Source organism: Pristiophorus japonicus, chromosome 8 (genome assembly GCF_044704955.1).
Source record: "Pristiophorus japonicus isolate sPriJap1 chromosome 8, sPriJap1.hap1, whole genome shotgun sequence".
Classification (NCBI taxonomy): domain Eukaryota; kingdom Metazoa; phylum Chordata; class Chondrichthyes; family Pristiophoridae; genus Pristiophorus; species Pristiophorus japonicus.
Genome location: NC_091984.1, coordinates 224,391,852 through 224,418,117, shown reverse-complemented (window position 1 = coordinate 224,418,117; position 26,266 = coordinate 224,391,852). Strand labels below are relative to the sequence as shown.

Genomic DNA, 26,266 nt, shown 5'->3' with positions numbered 1-26,266 from the left:
CCGGGCGTGATGATGCACTCCAGTCCCTCCGGTGCCCACCTCTCGCGGAAGGCCGCGAGCGTACCGGTGGACACCGCGTGCTCCATCTCCAAGGACACCCTGGACCGGATGTAAGAGCGGAAGAGAGGCAGGCAGTCAGGTTGAACGACCCCCTCGACCGCCCGCTGCCTGGACCGGCTGATGGCACCCTTGGCCGTGCCCAGGAGCAGTCCTACGAGGAGGCCTTCGGACCTACCCGCTCCCCTCCGCACAGGGTGCCCAAAGATCAGGAGAGTGGGACTGAAGTGCAGCCAGAATTTCAGGAGCAGCCCCTTCAAATAATAAAACAGGGGCTGCAACCTCGTGCATTCCATAAAAACATGGAACACGGACTCCTCCAGACCGCAGAAATTGCAGGCGGCCTGGGAGTCCGTGAACCGGCTTAAAAATTTGTTGCACGGCACTGCTCCGTGCACCACCCTCCAGGCCAAGTCCCCGATGAATAGTGGGAGGACCCCTGCGTAGAGGGCCCTCCATCGGGGACCCCCGCCTCCTCCGGACGGCAAGATGGTACGCCATGGCGTGTCCGGACGGCCGGCGAGGATGGCAAAGTTGAGGGTGTGCAGGAGCAGCCCGTACAGGAAACCCCTCCGCGCGGAACTGAAAGGCACGGAGGGGATTTCCCCGAGGCGGCTCAAGTTGTGAGGCGCCGGCCCCCGAGGGAGGTTCCGGGGTTTGGCGCCGATGAGGAATTCCGTCCGGACGGGGGTCAGTTCGGACGGGATCTCCCCACGTGCTTGAGCCTCCTCGATACACCTAACGGAGTCAGGGCCCAGAGCTGTTTTTAGCGACTCGATGGCATCGGCCGCGCGGCGGACGTTGGCAGAATTTAGGCGCCGCGCCAGCGTGACTGGCGCCATCCAGCCCGCTCCTCCGCCATCGAGCAGGTCCCTGACCCTGGTCACCTCACCAGCCACAGCCCTCTCTTCCGACCGCCACATGAAGCCTCGGCCGTGGAGGTACGGATTCCCGAGCAGCGGTTCCTGCAGGACGGCCGCCACTCCAGCCGGCGGAGAGCTGCGCTTGGTGGAGACTTTGTTCCAGACCCTGATGAGTTCCCTGTAAAAGACAGGCAGCTCCCGGAGGGCGGTCCTGGCACCCCCCAAGTTCACAAACAGGAGCTGCGTGTCATAATTGAGGTCGAGCTGCTGGCGGAAGAAATACCTCGCCAGAGCACACCACCTAGGAGGGGGCTCGACGTAAAGGTATCTCTGCAGGGTCTGAAGACGGAAAGTCGCGAGCTGGGCGCTGACGCACACCAACGACTGACCGCCCTCCTCAAGCGGGAGACTCAAGACCGCGACAGAGACCCAGTGCTTCCTGTTGTTCCAGAAGAAGTCCACCAGCTTCTTCTGTATCTTGGCGACAAACGCAGGGGGAGGGGTCAAAGTGACCAGCCGGTACCACAGCATTGCGGCCACCAGCTGGTTTATGACTAGCGCTCGACCCCTGTAGGACAGCACTCGGAGCAGTCCTGTCCAGCGCCCTAGGCGAGCGGCGACCTTGGCCTCCAGCTCCTGCCAGTTCGCCGGCCAGGCTTCCTCGTCGGGGCTAAGGTAGACTCCCAGATAGAGGAGATGGGTCGTGCTCCAGGCAAAAGGCCTGAGCTCCTCCGGCAGGGAGTCCACCCGCCACTGACCCACCAGGAGTCCGGAACATTTCTCCCAGTTGATCCTGGCGGAGGACGCGGCCGAGTAAATCTCCTGGCACTCACGCATCCTCCGCAGGTCAGCGGGATCCTCTACCGCGAGGAGCACGTCATCGGCGTAAGCCGAGAGGACGACCTCCACGCCCGGCCCTTGCAGAGCCAGTCCCGTCAACCTCGTCCGCAAGAGGCGCAGGAAAGGCTCCACGCAAACGGCGTATAACTGGCCGGACATGGGGCATCCCTGGCGCACCCCTCTCCTAAAGCGAAGGGGCGCCGTCAAGGACCCGTTAACCTTAATCAGACACTCCGCGGCGGCGTACAAAAGTCGGATCCGGGCGACGAAATGCGTCCCGAACCCGAAAGCGCGCAGAGTTCCGAGCAGATAGTCGTGATCCACCCTGTCGAACGCCTTCTCTTGGTCGAGGGATAGGAAGGCGACCGACAGACCAGCCTCCTGGGAGCAATGGATGAGGTCCCGGACCAGATGGATGTTGTCGTGGATTGTCCGGCCCGGGACCGTGTATGACTGGTCGGGGTGGATCATGTGGTCCAGCACGGCACCAAGGCGAGCAGACATCGCCCTGGCGAAGATTTTGTAGTCCGTGCTGAGGAGGGAGACCGGGCGCCAGTTCTTAAGGAGGCGGAGATCGCCCTTCTTAGGCAGCAGGACGATGACTGCCCTGCGCCAAGAGAGGGGCATCTCCCCGGTCACCAGACTTTCCCCCAGGACCCGCGCGTAGTCGCCCCCCAGGACGTCCCAGAACGCCCTGTGGAACTCCACGGTCAGCCCGTCCAGCCCCGGGGATTTTCCCCTCGAGAGCCGGGCGAGGGCACCGGTCAGCTCCGCCAGGCTTAGCGGAGCTTCCAGATTTTCGGCGCCCTCCGGGCCGACCTTCGGCAGGTCCTCCCACAAAACTCTACGCGCTTCCTCGCTGGACGGATCCGGAGAGAACAGAGCCCCGTAATATTCACGGACCCTGTTGTTGACGCCCTCCGGATCCGAGACGAGAGAGCCGTCGTCGGCCAGCAGCGTCAAGAGCTGCTTACGGACACTCTGCCTTTTTTCCAGCGAGTAGAAGAAGGGGGAGCCGCGGTCCAGATCCCGCAGGAACCGGATCCGCGACCTCACGAACGCGCCTCGGGACCCGACGAGCTGCAGGTCCTTCAGCGCGGCCTTCTTCGCTTCGTACACCGTCCGCAGGGCCGGGTCCTGGACGACTTGACCGAGACGGGCTTCCAGGTCGAGCACCTCTTTTTCTAGGCGCCCGACTCTGGCCGCCCGCCTCTTGGTCGACCCCCTCGCGTACTCTTGACAGAAGACGCGGACGTGAGCCTTGCCCACGTCCCACCATAGCCTCAAGGAGGGGAAGCCCCCCTGCTTCCTTCTCCAGTCGGACCAGAATCGACGGAACGAGTCCTGGAACCGCACGTCCTCCAGCAGCCGGTTGTTAAAGTGCCAGTACGCGGACCCCGTCCTCGCGCGGAGCGAAGCGAGCTCCGCCCACACCAGGTGGTGGTCCGAGCACGGCACCGGCCGCATGGAGGCCGCCGGGACGCAGGAAACGTACGCCCGAGACACGTAAAGGCGGTCGACTCTAGACCATCCAACTCCAGGCCTCACCCAAGTAAAGGCGCTGGAGTCGGGGTGGAGATTTCGCCAGACGTCCACCAAGTCGAAGGACCCGACCAGGTCCCTCAACTTCTCCATCGCCGTCATGCACTGCGGGGCACCGGAGCGGTCCCTCGCCTCGAGGGTGCAGTTAAAATCCCCCCCGAGGACAATGCAGTCGCCGACGTCGACGGAGCCAAGAAGAGCGGACACCTCTTCAAAGAAGCGCGTCTGCTGCGGGCCGGGATGAGGGGCGTACACGTTCACGAGATGGAGCGGCACGTCCCCCAGGCGAACCGTTACGTGCAGCAAGCGGCCTGGCACGGGCTCCTCGACCCCCAAGATCTCCGGCTGAAAATGCGGGCCCAGCAAGATGGCCACCCCACTTGAAATGGCGGTGAGGTGGCTCATGCGGACCTCTCCTTGCCATTCCAGGAGCCACGTGGCTTCGTCTCCCGGAACGGTGTGGGTTTCTTGCAGGAAGCACACCGCATATTTCCCCTCCCGCAGGAGCGAAAAATTGTCAAATCTACGGCGTGCCCCTCTGCCGCCGTTGATGTTGAGGCTGGCTATGGTTATCTTCATGGCAAAAGCATAGTGCAACCTCTACCTTAACCTATTGTGGGGGAGGGAGCGAAGTCTTTTGTTGAACTCCGCTCCCTCCGCAGCCCAGCGAGGAGTCCCTCGAGCTCGCGCAGCTCAAGGTGCTGCTCCTTTGTCAAGGGCCCGCCCGCGGCCAAGGTTTTAACGGCGGCGCGGACGGACCCCTTGATCAGCTCCGGCTCGGACCATTTTTCCAGGGCCAGTCGGGCTTGGTCGCGGCGACCCCGGCTCTGGGCCAAAAAGTCCCGGAGTTCCTTTGCAGGAACGAGGAGGGCCTCAGCGGCGGCCGCGAGCAGATCCACCGCCTCCCTGGCGGTGGTCTCTAGGTCTTCACCCGCGTCCCCCACCGAGTCCCCGTCCTCCTCCGGGAGGTGGCCGCCAGCAGCCGGCCCATCGACCGCACAAGGTACGGCAAATGAACCGGCCGCTCCAACCGGCCCTGGCACTGCCCCGATCCCACCCCCAGGATCGTCAGCAGAGGAGTCCCCACTGGGCTCTTTTAAAAATGGTGCCGGGTCGGGAAATGACAGCGGAAGGGGTTCCCCCTCCGCCCCAGGAACCGGAGAACAAGGAGAGACCCGGCCATAGGAAATCCCCAGGCCCTCCAAGTGCTCCAGCTCCAAAGTAAGGGGCGAGGGTGGGTGTTCCTCCCCCTCCCCGCTGCCACCCCCCGGCCCAGCATCTACAGTGTCATAATTATTTGTTTCATTCTCTGCCGGGTCGAGCAAATCCCGGGGGAAGTTGGGTAATAGCTGGGCGGGCTCAGGTTCGGCCTTTTCGGCCTCGCCCGCCTCAGTCCCCGGGACGCCCGGCCCGGCGGCTACGCATTCCTCCGCGGTCCCCACGCCCCCCACGACAGGCAGATCTTCCACTCCATCCCCGGGAGGCAGAGGCTGGGCAGCCTCAACTGTCTCACCCTCCCCGGGGAAAGACTCCTCGCGCCTGCAGCGCAATTTGGGGGCGCTGGTGGGGGACGCGGGACACGCGGCGGGCACCGCCTCCTCCGCGGAGGGATGTTGTTCCCCCTCCGCCTCATTGGGGCGGTGCCTCTTTTTGTTCCTGGGGGCGCGCGGAGTCAGGGAGACCTCCATGTCTGCCGAGGCCTCCCGCTCCGCCCCCCCCTTTTCCTTTTCTTGCCCGCGCCTGGGCCCCTCTGTGGTGGTATTCAAGGGCTCGGGCACGGGCTCGGGGCACCCCGCGCTCGCCGGTGACGGGGTTGGGCTGAGCGCGGTGGTCAAATTATCCGGCGCACTGAGGGGACCCGCCTCTTGATGTTTTGTCTTCTTCCGCGCCTTCTTTCCGGTCGGACGCTCTCCCTCCCCCCCGCCGGAGGCCCTGAAAACAAAGGCCTCCGACGATGCCCGCGCACCCATGGCTCCCGGCACGCGGACGCAACTAGGGGGAGGGGTGGCGGCGGCGCCAGCCTTGGCCGCCTTCGGTGGTTTGGCGGCCTTGGAGGCGGGGCAGTTCTTGCGAACGTGCCCCACCTCCCTGCAGGCATGGCACCGCACGCCGTCCGACGTCCAGAAGACGCGGTAGGCAGTCCCCTCGTGCACCACATTAAAATGACCTTCCGTCGTCTCCTCCCGCGCCAGCCGGACAAAGAGCTGGCGGCGGAAGGAGAACACGTGGCGCAGGCTGTTCTCCCTGAGGCCGAGCGGTATGGGGTTGATCCCTGACCTTACCTCCCCCAGTTGTTGTAGGTGAGGGAGGAGGAGCTCAGCGGAAACAAAGGGCGGGACGTTTGAAACGATGACCCTCTGCGCGGTGGCCTCGAGAGGGTCCACCGGCAGGAACGTCCCGCCCACCGTGAGCCCCTTTTCAAGGGCCAGGGACACCGCCCGCTCCGACCCCAGGAAGAACACGGCCTTCCCAGACATCTTGGAGGCTGCGACAATGGCCGAGGGGCCGACTACCCCAGCCATCGCCCGCACGCACTCCTCAATGCTCATTGTGGGGTGAGTGTAGCTCTTGACCCCGTGTTTCCTGGTTATAAGTCTGAATGGTGGCAGGGCAGCGGGTGGCGCAGGAGGTGCCGTGGATGTGGACACCGCCTGCGCATACGTCCTTGCTGGCCCTGCCACCGGCGTGGATGGGGTCGCCATCACGGGGTCCCTTTAAGGGCTACACCCACCCCAAAGTCACAGGCCTTAATGGTCTTAATTAGGCCTCTTATCTAAAAGACTGAAGCAGAGGAGCTCTTAACGAGGTACCTCTCCCCTCGTTGACAATTGGGGAGAGGCCTTGCTCCCTCTGCTCAGTTGTCTTAATTGGTTTTGTTTTTTTATTTTTTTTTGTAAATTTGGAAGGAAGAGGCCTCAGAGAGAGAGGGGAGAAACAGAGTAGCAGAGAAAGAGAGAGGGGGGTGGGAAGGGGGGGGGGACTGCGAGGGCAGGTCTCCCCTCGCAGCTGTGGGTGGGTGCACTCCCCAGATGGCAAAACACAAAAGTCTTTGGGGTGGTCTTCAGGTGGGGGGAGAAGATGTCTTCACCTGGGGTAGCTGGAGCCACCAGGCACTCCTAACGATCTTTAATTGGGTGTTTAAGAAAAACAACAATCTTCAGCCTGGTAGCTCCAGCTATCCCAGGCTAGGCAAATGTGGGGGGTGGGGGGGGGTTCCAATTGTGGGGGGGGGCCTAGTTGTAAGCAAGGCCCCCACACACACTACCACACACACACACACCCCCCGCGATGTTCCGGCCCTCAGTGGTCTTCTTTCCTCCCCCCACCGAAACAACAAAGTCTTTTTTGGGAAATGCACCCACACCCACCTGTAGAAATGTTGAGTCTCCCTCCTTCCACACTGGATGGTTGTTGTGGTCTTTTCCCCCTCTCTCCAACTCTTTGCAGAATGTTAAAAGTTGTTCAAAGTTTTCTGCTTCCTCCTCTCCCTCTGGGTTAAAGTTGATGGTGAAACCCCTTCCTTCCTTCTGTTCCTGGGCTGGTCTCAGGGCTCTACAGGCAGGAGCTCAAGTTGCTAGCTGCTTCTCTCACTGCTCACAGCTCCAACTGAGCAGGACACGCCTCTACTGCTTCACGATTGGTCCCTTGTGATTGAATGACAGAAGGATAGTTTGCAGGTGAAGCAGGCAATCGGGAAGGCGAATGGAATGTTGCCCTTCATTGCGAGAGGGATGGAGTACAAAAGCAGGGAGGTCCTGCTTCAACTGTACAGGGTATTGGTGAGGCCGCACCTGGAGTACTGCGTGCAGTTTTGGTAACCTTACTTAAGGAAGGATATACTAGCTTTGGAGGGGGTACAGAGACGATTCGCTAGGCTGATTCCGGAGATGAGGGGGTTACCTTATGATGATGGATTGAGTAGACTGGGTCTTTACTCGTTGGAGTTCAGAAGGATGAGGGGTGATCTTATAGAAACATTTAAAATAATGAAGGGGATAGACAAGATAGAGGCAGAGAGGTTGTTTCCACAGGTCGGGGAGACTAGAACTAGGGGGCACAGCCTCAAAATATGGGGGAGCCAATTTAAAACCAAGTTGAGAAGGAATTTCTTCTCCCAGAGGGTTGGGAATCTGTGGAATTCTCTGCCCAAGGAAGCAGTTGCGGCTAGCTCATTGAATATATTCAAGTCACAGATAGATAGATTTTTAACCAATAAGGAAATTAAGGGTTACGGGGAGAGGGTGGGTAAGTGGAGCTGAGTCCACGGCCAGATCAGCCATGATCTTGTTGAATGGCGGAGTAGGCTCGAGGGGCTAGATGGCCTACTCCTGTTCCTAATTCTTAGGTTTCTCTTGCATAATAAGAACATGTCATCAAGGCTCCATTTTCAAAGATTTAGTATTGTAATATTGGGGTTTGTGTCAGCATTGCAGCAAATGAGCTGAAAATATTTTTGGTTGACCAGGGAGCCTGGAATTCGCCAGACCGATTGGTGCTGTCACCCTAGTGACAAAATAGAGAACGATAGCACAGTGGTTATGTTACTGGACTGGTAATCCAGAGGTCTGGACTAATGATCCGGAGACATGAGTTCAAATCCCTCCACGGCAGCTGTGGCATTGAAATTGTTAATTAAATAAATCTGGAATAAAAAGCTAGTATCAGTAATGGTGACCATGAAACTACCGGATTGTCATAAAAACCCATCTGGTTCACTAATGTCTGGCCTACATGTGACTCCAGACCCAGTGTGGCTGACTCTTAACTGTCCTCTGAAATGGCCTAGCAAGCAAATCACTCAAGAAACAATAATAAAATTGGATGGACCACCTGGCATCGACTGGCTTTGGACATAGCAAAGGCACACCCAGCCCAGACGACCCTGCAAATTCCTCCTCACTAACATCTGGGGACTTGTGTCAAAATTGGGAGAGCTGTCCCACAGACTAGTCAAGCAACAGCCGAGTCATACACTCATACATACCTTTCAGCCAATGCCCCAGACTCTTCCATCACCATCCCCGGGTATGTCCTGTCCCATCGGCAGGACAGACTCACCAGAGTTTGCGGCACAGTAGTCAGTTGGGAGGGAATGGCTCTGGGAGTCCTCAACATTGACTCTGGACACCATGAAATCTCATGGCATCCGGTCAAACATGGACAAGGAAACCTCCTGCTGATTACCACCTACCATCCTCCATCAGGTGATGACTCAGTACTCCTCCATGTTGAACACCACTTGGAAGAAGCGCTGAGGGTAGCAAGGGCACAGAATATACTCTGGGTAGGGGACTTCAATGTCCATCACTAAGACTGGCTCGGTAGTACCACTACTGACCAAGCTGGCCGAGCCCTGAAGGACAGGACATAGCTGCCAGACTGGGCCTGCAACAGGTGGTGAGAGAACCAACATGAGGGAAAAACTTAGTTGACCTTGTCCTCATCAATCTTTCTGTCACAGATTCATCTGTCCATGACCGTATTGGTAGCAGTGACCAACGCACAGCCCTTGTGGAGATGAAGTCCCGTCATCATGCCGAGAACACCCTACATTGTGTTGTGTGGCACTACCACTGCTAAATGGGATAGATTCAGAACAGATCTAGCTGCTCAAAACTGGGCATCCATGAGGCGCTGTGGGCCATTAGCAGCAGCAGAATTGTATTCCACCGCAATCTGTAACCTCATGGCCTGGCATATCCCTCACTCTACCATTATCAAGCCAGGCGAATCTAAAAATGAGTTGCCGACCTGGGGAAGCTGCAGCACAGGACTACATGCATTCTAAACAGTGGAGCAGCATGCTATAGGCAGAGCAAAGCAATCCCACATTCAACTGATCAGATCAAAGCTGTGCAGTCCTGCCACATCCAGTCGTGAATGGTGGTGGACCATTGAACAACTGACTGGAGGAGGAGGCTCCAAGAATATCCCCATCCTCAATGATGGTGGAGCCCAGCATACAATTGCAAAAAACAAGGCTGAAGAGTTTGCATCTATATTCAGCCAGAAGTGCTGAGTGGATGATCCATATCGGCCGCCTCCTGAGGTCCCCTCCATCACAGAAATCTGTCTTCAGCCAATTTGATTCACGCCACATAAGAAACGGCTGAGCACACTGGATGCAGCAAAGGCTATGGCCCCCGACAATATCCCGGCTGTCATGCTGAAGACTTGTGCTCCAGAACTAGCTGCGCCTCTAGCCAAGCTGTTCCAGTATAGCTACAACACTGGCATCTATCCGACAATGTGAAAAACAGCCAAGGTATGCCCTGTCCACAAAAAGCAGGACAAATCCAATCCAGCAAATTACCACCCCATCAGTCTACTCAATCGTCAGTAAAGTGGTGGAGGTGTTGCCGATAGTGCTGTCAAGCGGCACTTACTCACCAATACACTGCTCACCACCGATGTTCGGTTTGGGTTCCACCACGACCACTCAGCTACAGGCCTCACTACAGCCTTGATCCAAACATAGACAAAAGTGCTGAATTCCAGAGGTGAGGTGAGAGTGATTGTCCTTGACATCAAGGCAGCATTTGATCGAGTGTGGCATCAAGGAGCCCTAGTAAAATTGAAGTCGATGGGAATCGGGGGTAAAACTGTCCACTAGCTGGAGTCATACCTAGCACAAAGGAAGATGGTTATGGTTGTTGGAGGCTAATCATCTCAGCCCCAGGACAACAGTGCAGGAATTCCTCAGGGCAATGTCCTAGGCCCAACCATCTTCAGCTGCTTCATCAATGACCTTTCCTCTATCATAAGGTCAGGAGTGGGGATGTTCACTGATGATTACAGTGTTCGGTACCATTCGCAACTCCAGATAATGAAACAGTCTGTGCCCGCATGCAGCAAAACCTTGACGACATTCAGGCTTGGGCTGATAGGTGGCAAGTAACATTTGCAATGACAGCGTCTAAGCACCACTCCTTGATATTCAAGGTCATTACCGTTGTCTAATCCCCCACCATCAATATCCTGAGGGTCACCATTGACCAGGAACTTAACTGAACCAACCACACACATACTGTGGCTACAAGAGCAGATCAGAGGCTGGGTATTCTGCGGCGAGTGTCTCACCTGACTCCCCAAAGCCTTTCCACTATCTACATCAGGAATGTGATGGAATACTCTTCACTTGTCTGGAGAAGTGCAGCTCCAACAACACTCAAGACACTCGACACCATCCAGGACAAACCAGCCCGTTTGATTCACCACCTTAAGCATTCACACTCTCCACCACCGGCGGCCCATGGCTGCAGTGTGTACCATCTACAAGATGCACTGCAGCAACTCGCTAACAGAACCTCCCAAACCCATGACCTCTGCCACTCACAAGAACAAAGGCAGCAGGCGCATGGGAATATCATCATCTCCCCTCCAAGTCACACCATCCTGACTTGGAAATATATCATCGTCACTGGGTCAAAATCCTGGAACACCCTCCTTAACAGCACTGAGTACCTTCGCCACACGGACTGCAGTGATTGAAGAAGGCAGCTCACCACCATCTTCTCAAGGGCGATTGGGGATAGGCAATAAATGCTGGCCTTTCCAGCAATGCCCACATCCCTGAAACAAATGGGGGGGGAAAAAAAAGTGACAAACACAGTGGCCGCATAGCATTTCACAAATATCACCAGATGCATTTAACGTTTCTGTTTAAATTGAATTGTCAATGAATGGATAATTTAAATGGGATTTTTTTTCTCTCTTCCTAAAAGAAATGACTCCCTTTCCAGTTGGACTTTATTCATGCATCAGCCTTGATGGTGAGTGTTGGCAGGCGATTCGACCACAGTGGGAGGTGTCACAGCAGCACCTAAATCTGTGCTTGCTGATGCCCACAAAGGCACGGTTCCAGTAGGGGTTGCTAGGTATTGATCAAGTAAAAGATCCCCAGCCAATTTTCCCCTTTTGTAACCCATGGTTACTAAGTAGTAGCATGTCCCTACTACCAACGTGAGCGAGATTGGTTACTGAACACACACTGGGGATCAAACCTGGGATTTCCCTCATCTGCATGGCTCAGCCACTCGCTGCTAATCAATCAGGATTATCCGCGGTTTAACGAAATCCCGGTACAAGTAGATATATTTCCCCTTTCGGGTGTAAGACGCTCAGCGAAGAGCCAGGATCTAGCTTGTAAAATAGGACTTTGTCAGTCTAACGTTTCCAATCTTGAATGATTTTTTTTCCTTTTTCTGTTTTAGGGGGAGTGTTGAGATACCACGCAGGTAAAATTACCCCTTTGTCCAGGTACCTATTTTTACTCATTTTGACTGACTTTAGAAAAAAGCTCTAATGGTACTAGAATGTGTTACAATTTTTAATAACCCTGTAGTGCTTTCCAGTGTACTCCAATCCTTCACATGAAAAATTAAGGATTCAGTAATTTGATATTGACAAGCAATTAAATATTTTGATGTGGTTGAGCTGGGTGTTTATTTGCTAATTTATAAACCTTTTCAATACAATAGATTTTAAAAAAAACATGAGGGGCATTGATGCTGGAGACTTGGCATTTTTGGCATGAATTACTTCCTGTCTGAGGCTCCAATTACATCGCTCCAATAATTTAATTCCATTTACCCCATATTTTTTTGTAAAAATAGTGTCTTATGGTCCTGGTCTCTGTTTTGTTGGGGGAAAAAAAAGTTCTGATTTGTACTTTTACTAAATTTTCATATTTATGGTCAATCTCACATGCTTCCACCACTTTTCTCAAATTTGCTCTCTCTGTATCACACGGAGTTTTACAGCGAAGCGGGTAGGTGACCTGCTCCTAAGTCTGTGTTTTTGAGCCAACCACACGGAAATTTGACACGGGATGGACCAGAGTGACAATTTAAATTGATTGTGGCTGAGGTTGTAACTGTAAATACACATTCTAAAGTCAATGACACAACTTGTAAAATATTATGCAATCAATCTGAATGCAGCAAACACCACCTTGTCATTTGTTGTATGGAAACGTTCATTGCATGCTAGGTTGACTGTACTTGCAACAAATAGGTCCAGTTATATTGTACACAATCTGCTCCGGGTTAATTGCTTGTCATTTTGTGTTTAAGTAAAGAGCAGAAGTGATGCCTACCCTAATTTAACATGTGTAAGCACCAGTACTTCACGTGCAAATAAAGTTCTGTATCAAGTGTTCTGGACCATGTTACAACAGATGAAGATAGAAACATAGAAAATAGGTGCAGGAGTAGGCCATTCGACCCTTCGAGCCTGCACCACCATTCAATAAGATTATGGCTGATCATTCACCTCAGTACCCCTTTCCTGCTTTCTCTCCATACCCCTTGATAAGATCTTTTTCTCCAATTTATGCCCATGGAATACAGGAAACACATTGGAGAGAATGAAGAACAAAAGCAGGGTGAAGAGGTGCAGGATCCAAGCTGAGCTCGGTCCTTGCTCCGGACATTTTTTTTTAAACCTGCGAATGTCATTTGATCAGTTAACGGATTAAACATAACTTCTAAGTAGACCGTAGAAACCTCTGGCTAACTTCAGTCAGCTTATTCATCCTCAGCGACCAATGTCTGGTCTGACAACATGTTCCTCCTTGAGAAAGAATGTCAGTTCACTTGAGGGAAGCAGAAGTTAATGGTGAGAGGCAATGTTCCCTCTTTTATATTAAAAAAAAATGTTGGGCCCATGTGGCCCCTTTAAAAGGCTGAGCAGGCCATTCAAAATTCCGCGCATGCGCATTTTTTCTATTTAAAAGCTGGCTCGTCGGCTGTGCAGGACCTCTACACAGCTGTGTGACTGCGCATCTTAAAGGGAATTTTAGTGGCAGGTCTGCAAATAGCGCTGATCGGGATGGCGCTCGTGTGTCTCAGTGACCGCAGCGTGGATGAGTTGAAAATAAGTGGGCTTTGTGGCATGGAGATGTTTGCAGTGGCTCTTGTTTTTTTATAATTGCTCCAGGATTTGAATTGCCATTAAGAGATAATCTGTTTGCTGCGTACTGGTGGTATTACCATAGAGCAACGCTTTTTAACTTTCCGATGTGGAGGACCTCCTCCAAATAGTGACCGAGTTCCCCTGTCCCAACTTCTGAAAGTCAGTGACCCAAAGTAAATCCGTACTATCATTTCAGAAAACGTTCTCCTACATCAACAAATGCAGGAAAATTCAATAGAAATATTGATGCAAATAATCTTTGGCTCGCCCTGCTATCCTCTTGAAGATCCCTCGGGGGTCCTTGGACCTCAGTTTGAAAAGCTATGCCATAGTTTAATTATGTACAATTAATAACATTTTAATCTGTTATAGGTAGGGATTCACTTTCTTTCCAAAAAAATTAGGCATATAGTAAGCAGGGTAATTTTTGTATCTAACTTTAAAAAAAATTAAAATCTAGTTTCCAGTCTTTCCATTAAAAGAAACATGGCCTTTTACTATCTTCTTCAAACATTTTAAAATATCATAGCTTACGGATTTAAACATATCATGCCACACGTGTGATGTCTTTGAGCTATAGTTTTTCTTTCTAACCCAAAAAAAGGTCCTTACTGTTTCTAGTACCCAGCATCGTGGTAAGATTCAGCTCACTGAGTGGTACAGACACAGCTCATTGTACACTACTGGCTTCTGAAAGGGAATGTCTCCTGTTGAACAAAGTATTTCCTTTGTTAAACAAACAGTACAGAATTATAATGAACGACTTGGGGCCTGAACAATTTTCCCCTTTTTTTTTTTAAATGGCGAAAGTATCAGCACAGTATTAGCATATGGATATGATATTGCTATAAAATGAATGCAATAAATGTAATGTTTTCAAATATTTTATTTTGTGTTTAATAACTTTTCTCGCTCTCTTTATTTCAGAGTCCCCACCCTCCGGATACTGCTTACTAACACAAAAGTGTTAAGAAGCACAAAAGTGCTAGTAGCGAGAGTGAAGGACAAACTCAATAAGGTTCGTCCTTTGTTTTTCTTTTAAATGATCCGTGTCGGCAGAAACAAATTGTCTCCTGATTTCAGATACTGGAGCTTGAAGAATTCCCCTCCCCCCACCCCCATCACCGTTGCTCCACTTTTATTTAGTCTACTAATACTGTCTCTAGCTAACACGCAAATGGCAGGCATGATCTTAAGAGCTGTCTAGCCAACCCACCTTATATCATCAAGACTGCGTGTGAATGTAACTGGTAGTGCTCGGTCTAGAAATGTTACTGCTCGCCTGACCTAAGCAGCTGATTCAGGTGATTAGGGATGGAGGGAGCAAGGGATCATTTTGGAATGAGCATTAATGGAATATTTACACCACCTTTATCTGAATTCATTCGAGAACTGCATTCAAAGTGAATCTATTATTCAAGTAAGTAATTTCACTCTTTGATTACCTCTATGCAGAAGCATTGCGAATGGAAACATTGGCATTTTAGTGAATGGAAGGGAGGATGGAAAAAGAGGGTTCTGGGGGTTCTTGTGCATGAAACGCAAAAAGTTAGCATGCAGGTACAGCAAGTAATCAGGAAGGCAAATGGAATGCTGGCCTTTATTGCAAGAGGGAATGGAGTATAAAAGTAAGGGAATCCTGCTTCAACTGTATAGGGTGTTGGTAAGACCATACACACACACACACAGTACAGTGTACAGTTTTGGTCTCTATTTAAGGAAGGAAAAACTTGCATTGCAGGCAATTCAGAGAAGGTTCACGAGGTTGATTCCTGAGATGAAAGGTTGGGCCTATACTCCTTGGCGTTTAGAAGAATGAGAGGTGATCTTATTGAAACATATAAGATTCTGAGGGGGCTTGACAGGGTTGATGCAGAGACGATGTTTCCCCTCATGGGGGGCATCTAGAACTAGGGGGCATAATTTCAGAATAAGGGGTCGCCCGGTTAAAACAAATGAGGAGGAATTTTTTCTGAGGGTCGTGAATCTTTGGAATTCCCTACCCCAGAGAGCTGTAGAGGCTGGGTCTTTGAATATATTTAAGGTGGAGATAGACAGATTTTTGACTGATAAGGGAGTCAAGGGTTATGGGGAGCGGGTGGGGAAGTGGAGCTGAGGCCAGGATCGGATCAGCCATTATATTGAATGGCGGAGCAGGCACGAGGGGCCAAATGGCCGACTACTGCAACTATTTCTTATGTTATAGTTCATTGGAGGAAGGTGAACAGTCTTCCTCCTACAATTTTACTGGCTTTTCAAACCCAAGTTTGGTAACACCCAATCACTACTTTACTTATCTGGTATTGTCTGATACTCTGTTTCAACCTTGATGGTGTCCTTGGCACTTTATCTCGATTTCTGCTGGCCTGAGTGAAAGGAGTTGAATTAAGCTTGGTAGGATTTTGAAGATCGTACATGTACATATTGCAGACAGTGCTGTGGTGGTGGAGAGGTTGTATAATAGTGATTGCTGCTTGAGTAGACTGCTTTGTCCTGGATGGTGTCAAACTTCAAATGTTTTTGTAGTTGCACCCATCTAGGTGAGTGGCGAGTATTTAATCACACTCCGAGTCGACCTTTGTAGCTGGCGGTGAGGCTACAAGGGCCTCAACCCTTGTAGCCTCTCCCAATCCAATTCATATTGAGCATGGACCCACAACATAAAACTGCACTACTTTCACACCAATAGAAACTAAAGTATCCGTCTCCCTTAGACAAGTCACAGAATGACAGGTATAGGAAATAGAAAAATGACAGTAAAGGCCACTCTTGAGGTTGAGGCTGAAGCATATTGTTGGGACAGAATAGAGGAAACTTTACTCTGGTTGTGCAATACATGACTTTGGAATGCTTGATCCTGAACATTAGGTGCTTTAGAATAGAAAATGTTTCATTCTTTAGTGATATGTGGGGTGTGGAAGGGCATACTCAGAGCATCACCAACCATGCCTTCGAATGAGGAATCAACCTAGTGAAGCTACAACATCGAGCTAACTGCATGTTGAATACCCAAAAACAGCAGGTACAGGCAAAGCTAAGTGCATCAGAGCTACGCTCTAGCCCTACCACATCCAGTCAAGAAACTAATAGGAGGTGGAAGCATAATGAACATCGTCATCCTCAACTATGGCAGAGACCAGCCGGTGAGTGTAAGAAACAAGGCTAAAATGTTGGCAGGCATCTTCACCACCTCCTCGTGACTTGTCAACAACTCCCCCCATCGAATTCCCCACAGTCAACATCCTGAAGGTCACCATTGCCCAAAAGCTTAACTGGACCAACCATATTATTTTTGTTGGGTACAAGTATCAAGGAATATGGAACAAAGGCGGGTAAATGGAGTAAGAGGTACAGATGAACCATGATCTAATTGAATAGTGGATTAGGCGTGAATGGCCTCATCCTGTTTTTATATAAACAATGTGACAACAACAGCAGAGCCGAGGCTGGGTACTCTGCGATGAGTGCACACCTCGCCTCTTAGAGCCTCTCAACCATCTGCATGGATTAAATACTCGCCATTCACCTAGATGGGTGCAACTGCAACACTTGAAGCTCGACACCATCCAGGACAAAGCAGCAACCACTACTATCCAGCCTCCCCTCCACTGGAGCACTGTGTCTGCAATATGTATATGTTCAATCTGCAGGATGCACTGCAGAAACTTACCAAGCGTAATTCAACAGCAACTCCCTGCCCCATGACCTCTACCACCTAAAAGGACACAAGCACCATCACCTCCCACGTTCCCCTCCAAATCGCAGCCTGTCCCAATTTGGACATATCACTGATCCTTCATGGTGACTGGGCCAAGATCCTGGAATTCCTTAACGAACACCATTGTGGAAGCACCACGAGCACAAAATGCTGCAGAAGGTCAAGGAGCAGGCCCACCATCTTCTGAAGGCAACCAGGCAAGGGCAATATAAATTGCTTTTCCAGTGTCTTCTACATTCCTGGAACCATTTTATTAAAATAAACTTTAACATACCTCACCTTGATGAGCAGAAAGTTCTTTTTTTGATTTAGGAAAAAATCTGATGACTGGCCTGAGGAAATTTACCTCGTGTATTGAATTTATGGGAGATCTATGGTTTGCTTGCCTACTCTTGTCACATTTGAATAAATAAGAATAGTGAATAAAGTGAGCTAACTTTTTTTTTCCTCCTTTAGTTGCCAAACATCATAAAACCTGTGCTGGATTCGATAGATGCTATTTCGTGCGAGTGTGAGCGCATTCTGGCTGAAATCGCATCTGGCAATGCTGTCGACGAACACTATACAGTTTTGGAGGTAAACTTTACACACCGCTCCTGTTACAGTTTACTGCATTAGTGCAGAGTCTGGTCAAATTATAACTTCAACAATGCAGTTGATGGTTTTTGGATTTTACTCGCCGTCAATCTGTTTTTCAAACTGTGACTGCAACTTCAGGAAGTAGCGCACGCGCAGCCTAATGTGGAAATCCTGAAGTTGCGGTCTGTCATTCACTGCTCCTCCACAGGCTGTGCTGTGGACCCTCCTTCCCCATTCCCCTCAGAGCAGGCAATCAGTGAAATCTCTCAAATCGTAGAAACTGTCAAAGTTTGGCTCTTCCGCAGTAATAACCCTGTTAAATTCCCCACTAACAATTGGACCAAAGGGATTAGGTGTAGCTGGGGTTTTAACAACGTATTGACTGCTAACCAAAGGTTATGGCCCTGAAAAATACTTTTAATTTTGCACAGTGTTACATTTATCCATTTTAATAATTAAAATTAAGAAACTTTCAGGTTTTTTTAAGATTGTTCATCTTTATTTCAGGTTTGCTTTTTCCCCATGAGAGCCCCAATCTTTGCTTTGCTCTCTGACATTTTTAAAAGGTTAGAATTTTAAGAACTTGTTCGCTTTGAGAATTCAGAATTTTGATTGGCAGCTTAGACAGCTTGTTAATGTCACAGCAACTCGCACTAGGGGATCCACACTATACTCTGTTGATTTGAATTATACACAGAGCCCGGATTGAACTTGCACGTCTGTATGGCTCAGCGGCATGTTGCTTTTACCAACTGAGCCCATTGGCGGAGCTCACCGGAACAAACATCATCTTACCTATTGTCTTATTTTCTTGTCTTAACAATCTTATTTCCTCTGTTGATTTCAGGAACTTATTGACATTAACCAGCAACACCTGAATGTCATTGGAGTGGGCCATTCCTCATTGGACAGGCTGTGTCAGGCAACTGCAGCCTATGGTCTGCACAGCAAACTGACGGGCGCAGGAGGTGGTGGGTGTGGCTTAACGCTGCTTAGACCAGGTAAAAATGAGTATGTTTGTTTTGTTGCGTTGCATTGCGTAATCTTCAATGATTTACCATTTTTCATTTCCGGCAGACAAAACCATTTGTTTGTTCAAGTAAATTCATCACAAGTTAGTTATTCCAACAAAATGTGGAAGGGACAAAAATACACAGACTGTGAGTGAATAGGATCTCTTGATTTATCTCCTCTTTTAAACCCTGGTGATGTCCTGCACTGTGGGTCCTTGGCCAATCACCTAGGTTTCTCAATAAAAGAAGTTAGATCCTCTGACGCATTCATGCTCTGTAAAGTTGGTTTAGTTTAAGAAGTAGAGAAATTATAAAAATATCCATTTACTCAGCACCTTTCACCATTTCAGGACCTCCCAAAGTACTTCACAGCTGATGAAATACATTTGAAGTGTCGTCACTGTTGTACTATGGCAGCCACTTTGCACACAAGGTCCCCCAAACAGCAATATGATAATGACCAGATAATCTGTTTTAGTGATGAGGAATAAATATTAGTCAGGACACCGGTGATAACTCCCCCAATCTTTTTTGAAATAGTGCCATGCAATGTTCCGCCTAACTTTTTTTTCCCCTGCGCAGGAGCTTTAAATTTGCTGCGTGGCCACTATCTCTTCCGGCAGAGCGGCTGTGAGTGGCCTGCGTGGGACCTCGCAATCGGTACACGGCCGCGCACCTTCAGAGGAGCATTGGTGTCATGGCATCTTTTATGTCTACCCAAGATGGTAGACATGGCCTCGGTTTAACATCTCGTCCAAAAGAGGGCACCTCCAACAGTGCAGCACTCCTTCAGCACTTCACTGGAGTTTTAGCCTGGATTCCGTGCTCTATAGTCTCTGGAGTGGGTCTTGAACCTTCTGATTTGGAGGCGAGACTGTTATCACTGAGCTATGGCTGACACCATGTTGTGAGGTTTTACTCCAGAAATGTCCTGATATTGCAGTAGACACTTGGCATTTCACAAAAACTATCAAATATCTGTCTTTGTAGTCCAGTGTTAATATGTTGGCTGGCAGTCCCAATCACTGGAAGGTTCTTAGCTGCAGATATTTAAATACTTTAGGTATGGATTGTTAGAGATTCATTTTCTCTTTCATAACTTTTATAAGTGATAAATGTGAGAGAAAAGTGGAATAGAACCCATTTTGCAATAATGCATTTGTATAGCACATTGAAATGTCTCCGAGTGCTTTCTCTAGTGAGTTATTTTTGAGTTGCTGTGACTTGCTTATTTGACCAGGCGAATGCTCTGATGACCAGGAATTGAGAAATTTTGGAGGCGGTGTGGGTGAAGCACCTTCAGTTTATTTCTGTGCTGGGAATTGATTGCCCTGAAACATGTTTTCCACCAAAAAGGAAATGTATCTACAGTGTTGGGGTTTGGCCACCAGATGTCAGTGTAATGCATCCAATTGCAAGACTGGCCTGACCGATTATTCCGGCTGCTTAGCACAGGTGAAACTGCTGCATGGCAAGCTGGCTTGGTTTTGTTATGGAGCAGACTGCATCAGTCCTCGTGTTGGTCGTTCTTAACCATGTTCTTTAGCATAAGTGAAAGACCCATAAAAATAGCGCATTTTCCACAGGGAAGAGAAAAGCTTCATTACCATCAATTGAGATAGAGACACAGACCCAAGAAGCTTCAGCTATCTTTGGCTCTCATACCTTCAGGCTTCGGTACTTCGCTCCAGGATATTCTCCTGACATTACATCAGCATTTATTGTGCTTTAAGTAACTTTTAGCTGTAGGTATTTGAGAAGCCTACACAATTAACTAAACACAACTGAAATCACAAAAATACAGCAAAAATTCTCAGTATTTTTTAAAAAGGTGAGGACCAGGTGATTATTCTTTTGGGTTCAGTCAATATCTATGACCTGATGTTCTCACAACCCCAGGATTAAATTATACCTGCCTTATTCATTCCATTGCCATTCAAGTTATGTAACAGCACTGGCACCTTTCCTGGAGAATGTTGATTCACTATCCTTGGTTGTCACAATTGCTGCTATTGTTTGAGCCACTAACCTTTTTTTTTGTGCTTTTATACTTCTACATAATCCCTGTCTCTGTAGACACAATATCCAAGAATTCTCCATTGCTACAGACACAGTAAGGGGATGGTTAATTGAACCCCCTCCCCAACGTATGTGAGCATCTTGTTAAACCTCAGTCAAGTTTAGATGTATAGCGTTCGGTCAGTCAGAATTCTGTAATTTCATAGGCTGCTGTCAGTCTCCTTTTGTATACATGTTTCGGCCTTGGCCACAATCGGCAATCCGGGTGCAAATTTTACGAAGTGAAGTTATGGTTCAAGTTTCTGTGCAAACTCATTTGCATTTCAATATAAAATCTTCCAAGAACCAGCACAATCGGGCAGTGTTTTAGAACATCATTGTTTTATTTTCTGATTTTAAAAAAAAAATTCCTTGGTATCATGAGTGGTAAATTGATGCAGTTTATCCCGCAAAATAAGCATTTTTAATACGTGTCACCAGCTGTGAGTAATCCGATTTAAAATAACTGAAAATAACTTTTATTAAGAAACTATACAGCACCATTTACTAGTTTCTTTAGTCAATTAAATATTTTTAAAAGGTGCCTATTAGTGCCCTTGCGCCTTTACAAAAATAAGCTTAATTTTAAGAGCCTCCTCGAAGGCCCGCAATTAGCAGAAACCTGTCACGGTGATTAATTCGATCTGCAGGCTTGGCCGGTGTTGTGGACGGGCCGGCTTCCAGTGTAATGTTTTTTTAACTAAGTAACTATTTGTACTGTACTTTTTTTTGACAGACAGCTGTCTGTCCAACCCCCCTCCCCCCCCCCACTGTTCGTACTGCACTTTTTTTGACCGACAAGCTCCGCCCACCCCCGGCCCCCGAATCATTCCCTCCATGTGGTGCCGAGGAGCACGACCTATGGCCCCCAAGATGCTGAGGCCCCGACTCTTCCGCCTCTGATTCCCCGAGGACTCGCCCTCACTAGGCCCCAACTTGCTCCGACTCTCTGGGAGGAGAAGAAGGGAGCGACTGGGGGGAGGAGAAAAGAGCGCTACGGGGGGAGAGGAGGAGAAGAGAGAACGATGGATGGGGGGAGGAGGAAAAGAAGAGAGGAGCAGGTGGGGGAGGGGTGGAAGACGAGAGAGAGAGAGAGGGGGAGGGCGGAGAGGAGGAGAAAGAGAGAGTGGACGAGAGAAGATAGCGAGATGGGGGGGGTGTGGAGAGTGAGAGACCAGAAAACATAGAAAAATAGGTGCAGGAGTAGGCCATTCGGCCATTCTAGCCTTCAATGAGTTCATGGCTGAACATGCAACTTCAGTACCCCATTCCTGCTTTCTCGCCATACCCTTTGATCCCCCTAGTAGTAAGGACTTCATCTAACTCCCTTTTGAATATATTTAGTGAATTGGCCTCAACAACTTTCTGTGGTAGAGAATTCCACAGGTTCACCACTCTCTATGTGAAGAAGTTTCTCCTCATCTCGGTCCTAAATGGCTTACCCTTTATCCTTAGACTGTGACCACTGGTTCTGGACTTCCCCAACATTGGGAACATTCTTCCTGCATCTAACCTGTCTAAACCGTCAGAATTTTAAACGTTTCTATGAGGTCCCCTCTCATTCTTCTGAACTCCAGTGAATACAAGCCCAGTTGATCCAGTCTTTCTTGATAGGTCAGTCCCATCATCCCGGGAATCAATCTGGTGAACCTTCGCTGCACTCCCTTATTAGCAAGAATGTCCTTCCTCAAGTTAGGAGACCAAAACTGTACACAATACTCCAGGTGTGACCTCACCAAGGCCCTGTACAACTGTAGCAACACCTCCCTGCCCATGTACTCAAATCCCCTCGCTATGAAGGCCAACATGCCATTTGCTTTCTTAACCGCCTGCTGTACCTGCATGCCAACCTTCAATGACTGATTTGCCATGATACCCAGGTCTCGTTGCACCTCTCCTTTTCTTAATCTGTCACCATTCAGATAATAGTCTGTCTCTCTGTTTTTACCACCAAAGTGGATAACCTCACATTTATCCACATTATACTTCATCTGCCATGCATTTGCCCACTCACCTAACCTATCCAAGTCACTCTGCAGCCTCATAGCATCCTCCTCGCAGCTCACACTGCCACCCAACTTAGTATCATCCGCAAATTTGGAGATACTACATTTAATCCTCTCGTCTAAATCATTAATGTACAGTGTAAACAGCTGAGGCCCCAGCACAGAACCTTGCGGTACCCCACTAGTCACTGCCTTCCATTCTGAAAAGTACCCATTTACTCCTACTCTTTGCTTCCTGTCTGACAACCAGTTCTCAATCCACGTCAGTACACTACTCCCAATCCCATGTGCTTTAACTTTGCACATTAATCTCTTGTGTGGGACCTTGTCGAAAGCCTTCTGAAAGTCCAAATATACCACATCAACTGGTTCTCCCTTGTCCACTCTACTGGAAACATCCTCAAAAAATTCCAGAAGATTTGTCAAGCATGATTTCCCTTTCACAAATCCATGCTGACTTGGACCTCTCATGTCACCTCTTTCCAAATGCGCTGCTATGACATCCTTAATAATTGATTCCATCATTTTACCCACTACTGAGGTCACGCTGACCGGTCTATAATTCCCCGTTTTCTCTCCCTCCTTTTTTAATAAGTGGGGTTACATTGGCTACCCTCCACTCGATAGGAACTGATCCAATCAATGGAATGTTGGAAAATGACTGTCAATGCATCCGCTATTTCGAAGGCCACCTCCTTAAGTACTCTGGGATGCAGTCCATTAGGCCCTGGGGATTTATCGGGATTTATCGGCCTTCAATCCCATCAATTTCCCCAACACAATTTCCCGACGAATAAGGATTTCCCTCAGCTCCTCCTCCTTACTAGACCCTCTGACCCCTTTTATATCCGGAAGGTTGTTTGTGTCCTCCTTAGTGAATACCAAACCAAAGTACTTGTTCAATTGGTCTGCCATTTCTTTGTTCCCTGTTATGACTGCCCCTGATTCTGACTGCAGGGGACCTACGTTTGTCTTCACTAACCTTTTTCTCTTTACATATCTATAGAAACTTTTGCAATCCATCTTAATGTTCCCTGCAAGCTTCTTCTCGTACTCCATTTTCCCTGCCCTAATCAAACCCTTTGTCCTCCTCTGCTGAGTTCTAAATTTCTCCCAGTCCCCAGGTTCGCTGCTATTTCTGGCCAATTTGTATGCCACTTCCTTGGCTTTAATACTGTCCCTGATTTCCCTTGATAGCACGGTTGAGCCACCTTCCCTTTTTTATTTTTACGCCAGACAGGAATGTACAATTGTTGTATTTCATCCATGCGGTCTCTAAATGTCTGCTATTGCCCATCCACAGTCAACCCCTTAAGTATCATTCGCCAATCTATCCTAGCCAATTCACACCTCATACCTTCAAAGTTACCCTTCTTTAAGTTCTGGACCATGGTCTCTGAATTTACTGTTTCATTCTCCATCCTAATGCAGAATTCCACCATATTATGGTCACTCTTCCCCAAGGGGCCTTGCACAACGAGATTACTAATTAATCCTCTCTCATTACACAACACCCAGTCTAAGATGGCCTCCTCCCTAGTTGGTTCCTCTGGCCTCCCCCCTAGTTGGTTCTCTCTCTCTCTCCTCCCCCTATCTAGGAGGAGAGAGAGAGAGAGAGACTGGGTGGGGGGGGCGGGGAGAGGAGAGAGAGAGACTGGGATGGGATGAGGGGAGAGACACGGGTCAGGGGAAGATGGATCACGTTCTTCCAACCCCCTACAAGGGACATCGTTGGAGTGGATGATATCCAGAAGTCACGACACTGTCACTATTCACTTCATACCCAATAAACCTGTTAATGATCCGCACACAATGTCTGCCCCATCTATGGGTGGGGGCAAGGATGCACTTCAGCTGTGGGGAGGGATGTACTTGGACTGGGGTAAGGCACTTTGGCTGGCCCTAGCTGTCTTCTGGTGAGCTCTATCCTCTGTCGCTCAGGAAGTCAAAGTGGATTGAGTTACAATTTGCAAAGTCAGTGAGACCTTGGGATGGGTGGAATCCAGTTACACATTCCAGTGAAATTTCAGGGTGTGGCTTATCCTCCAAGGGGACCAATCATAGACAAAGGGTGGAGCATGCAGGCCATTTTCACAGTACAAATAAACATGTCCTTTTTTTAAACCAGTGCAAAAGATCGCGGAAACTTGTATTTGCGCTGGATGTAACTTGCGCTTGAAATTCCTCAATCTTTTGTGCTGTTTTTGCCAATTTCAAGCGAATTGAATTGAAAAAAACCAGCGCAAACTAACAAACTCTACATGGGTACTTGTATCTCCCCCAGCCCCCCACAACTGCTTGGCATCTACAGTAGATATTTGGTTTATTGTTAATGTAGCTGAAAACTTCTTGCATTAATTATATTACAAAATGGGCTCTCTGTTCTATTGCAGTACTACTTCAATTACTTTGGTATGTTCTGTTCATTTTGTGTTTCAGATACAAGTCCTTCTGTGGTCGAGGCATCTAAACGGGCTTTAAAAGACTTTGGGTACGACTGCTGGGAAACAAATATTGGTGGATCCGGTGTGTCTCTGCATTCACCATCCTCCTTGCAGAAAGACATATTTCAGGTTTTATGTGATGTGAGGAATTGCCAGTGAAGAGCTTTGAAATTTATTGTTGTTGTGCTAATCATTTGTATATACTCTTGTGCACGTGACAGATTCTGTCAGTGTCTCTGGGATATGCTCACACATTTTTCACCTTCCCATCTTCCTGCACCCAAGGAGAATTCAGCCCAGCAGAAACCTTTCTCTTGCCACTTCCCTCTGTACATGTAACATTTCAGGGTCTTTTTCATTGTAAAGGACTGCTTCTTTCCAGCATAGTGCCTGGTTGAAGCACGCTGCTGATGAATAAATGCCTCAAAGGAAAGGCATTGATCAATCTACATGGAGGCGATTATTCAAAGTGCTGTACTTGGCTGGAAAATACTGTAGTGGAAGGGGATGGGACACCAGATGTGCTCTGTAATGGCTGCTTTTTTAATTCAAACAAAGAAATGGTTATTAGTATTTTTTTGTGTGCTTTCTCTACAATGCATATTGTGTTGAAGATGAGTGTATTCTGAAGTGTTGTAGTGAGAGTTAACTGGAGAAGGGTGATTAAATGTACCTGGCTCAGATGTTTTACTGTTTGCTGCATTGTTTACTCATTTTATCAATCCCTTTTTCTCATCCAAAGAAGGACCGTCTAACTTCTTTCTTGTAACCCTTCCCTCTCACACACACTTCTAGAGTGCAAGGTTCAGGGTACCTTTCACACACGCTTTCATTGGCTTTGGGAGAAGAGTATCAGTGAGAATTTTAGAGTCGGTGACACTCTGAAAATGCTGAAAGCCCTTCCTTATGATCTTGCAATCCACTTCACTCTGGCGGTGATCGTGGCTGTTTTAATTTTATGGGGAGGAAGGAATTGGGGATGAGAGTGTGTGACAGTCTGAAGCAGTGTTTCCTGAAGCATCAACAAAGAACCCTCTTTCTCCCCCCAACCTGCCATTTTTCTCCCTTCTCTTACAAAGGTGCTGCTTCATGCTGGTGTACTGTTCCATTCATACATGAGTATGGGCAGGTTGTTTGACCATCAGTGGAGAAGGGGGAAATCTGAGCCAAGCCCTGTACCCTAAAAATACCCAGGCCAGGTAATTACAATGCGTTTCAAATGGGATTCCTA

General features: G+C 49.0%; 1 protein-coding gene across 2 annotated transcripts in view; it reads left to right on the top strand.

The window, feature by feature from the left end:
* Positions 1-25,722, top strand: part of mvk (mevalonate kinase) — a 50,065-nt gene extending 24,343 nt beyond the window's left edge. For both annotated transcript variants that reach the window (XM_070887984.1, XM_070887985.1), the window contains exons 7-11: positions 11,516-11,561; positions 14,145-14,235; positions 17,392-17,511; positions 18,362-18,515; positions 25,031-25,722. In XM_070887984.1, the coding sequence (XP_070744085.1) occupies positions 11,516-11,561; positions 14,145-14,235; positions 17,392-17,511; positions 18,362-18,515; positions 25,031-25,194 (575 nt within the window). In that variant the 3' untranslated portion in view covers positions 25,195-25,722. The remainder of the gene's footprint in view (positions 1-11,515; positions 11,562-14,144; positions 14,236-17,391; positions 17,512-18,361; positions 18,516-25,030) is intronic.
* The last annotated feature ends 544 nt before the right edge of the window (positions 25,723-26,266 follow it).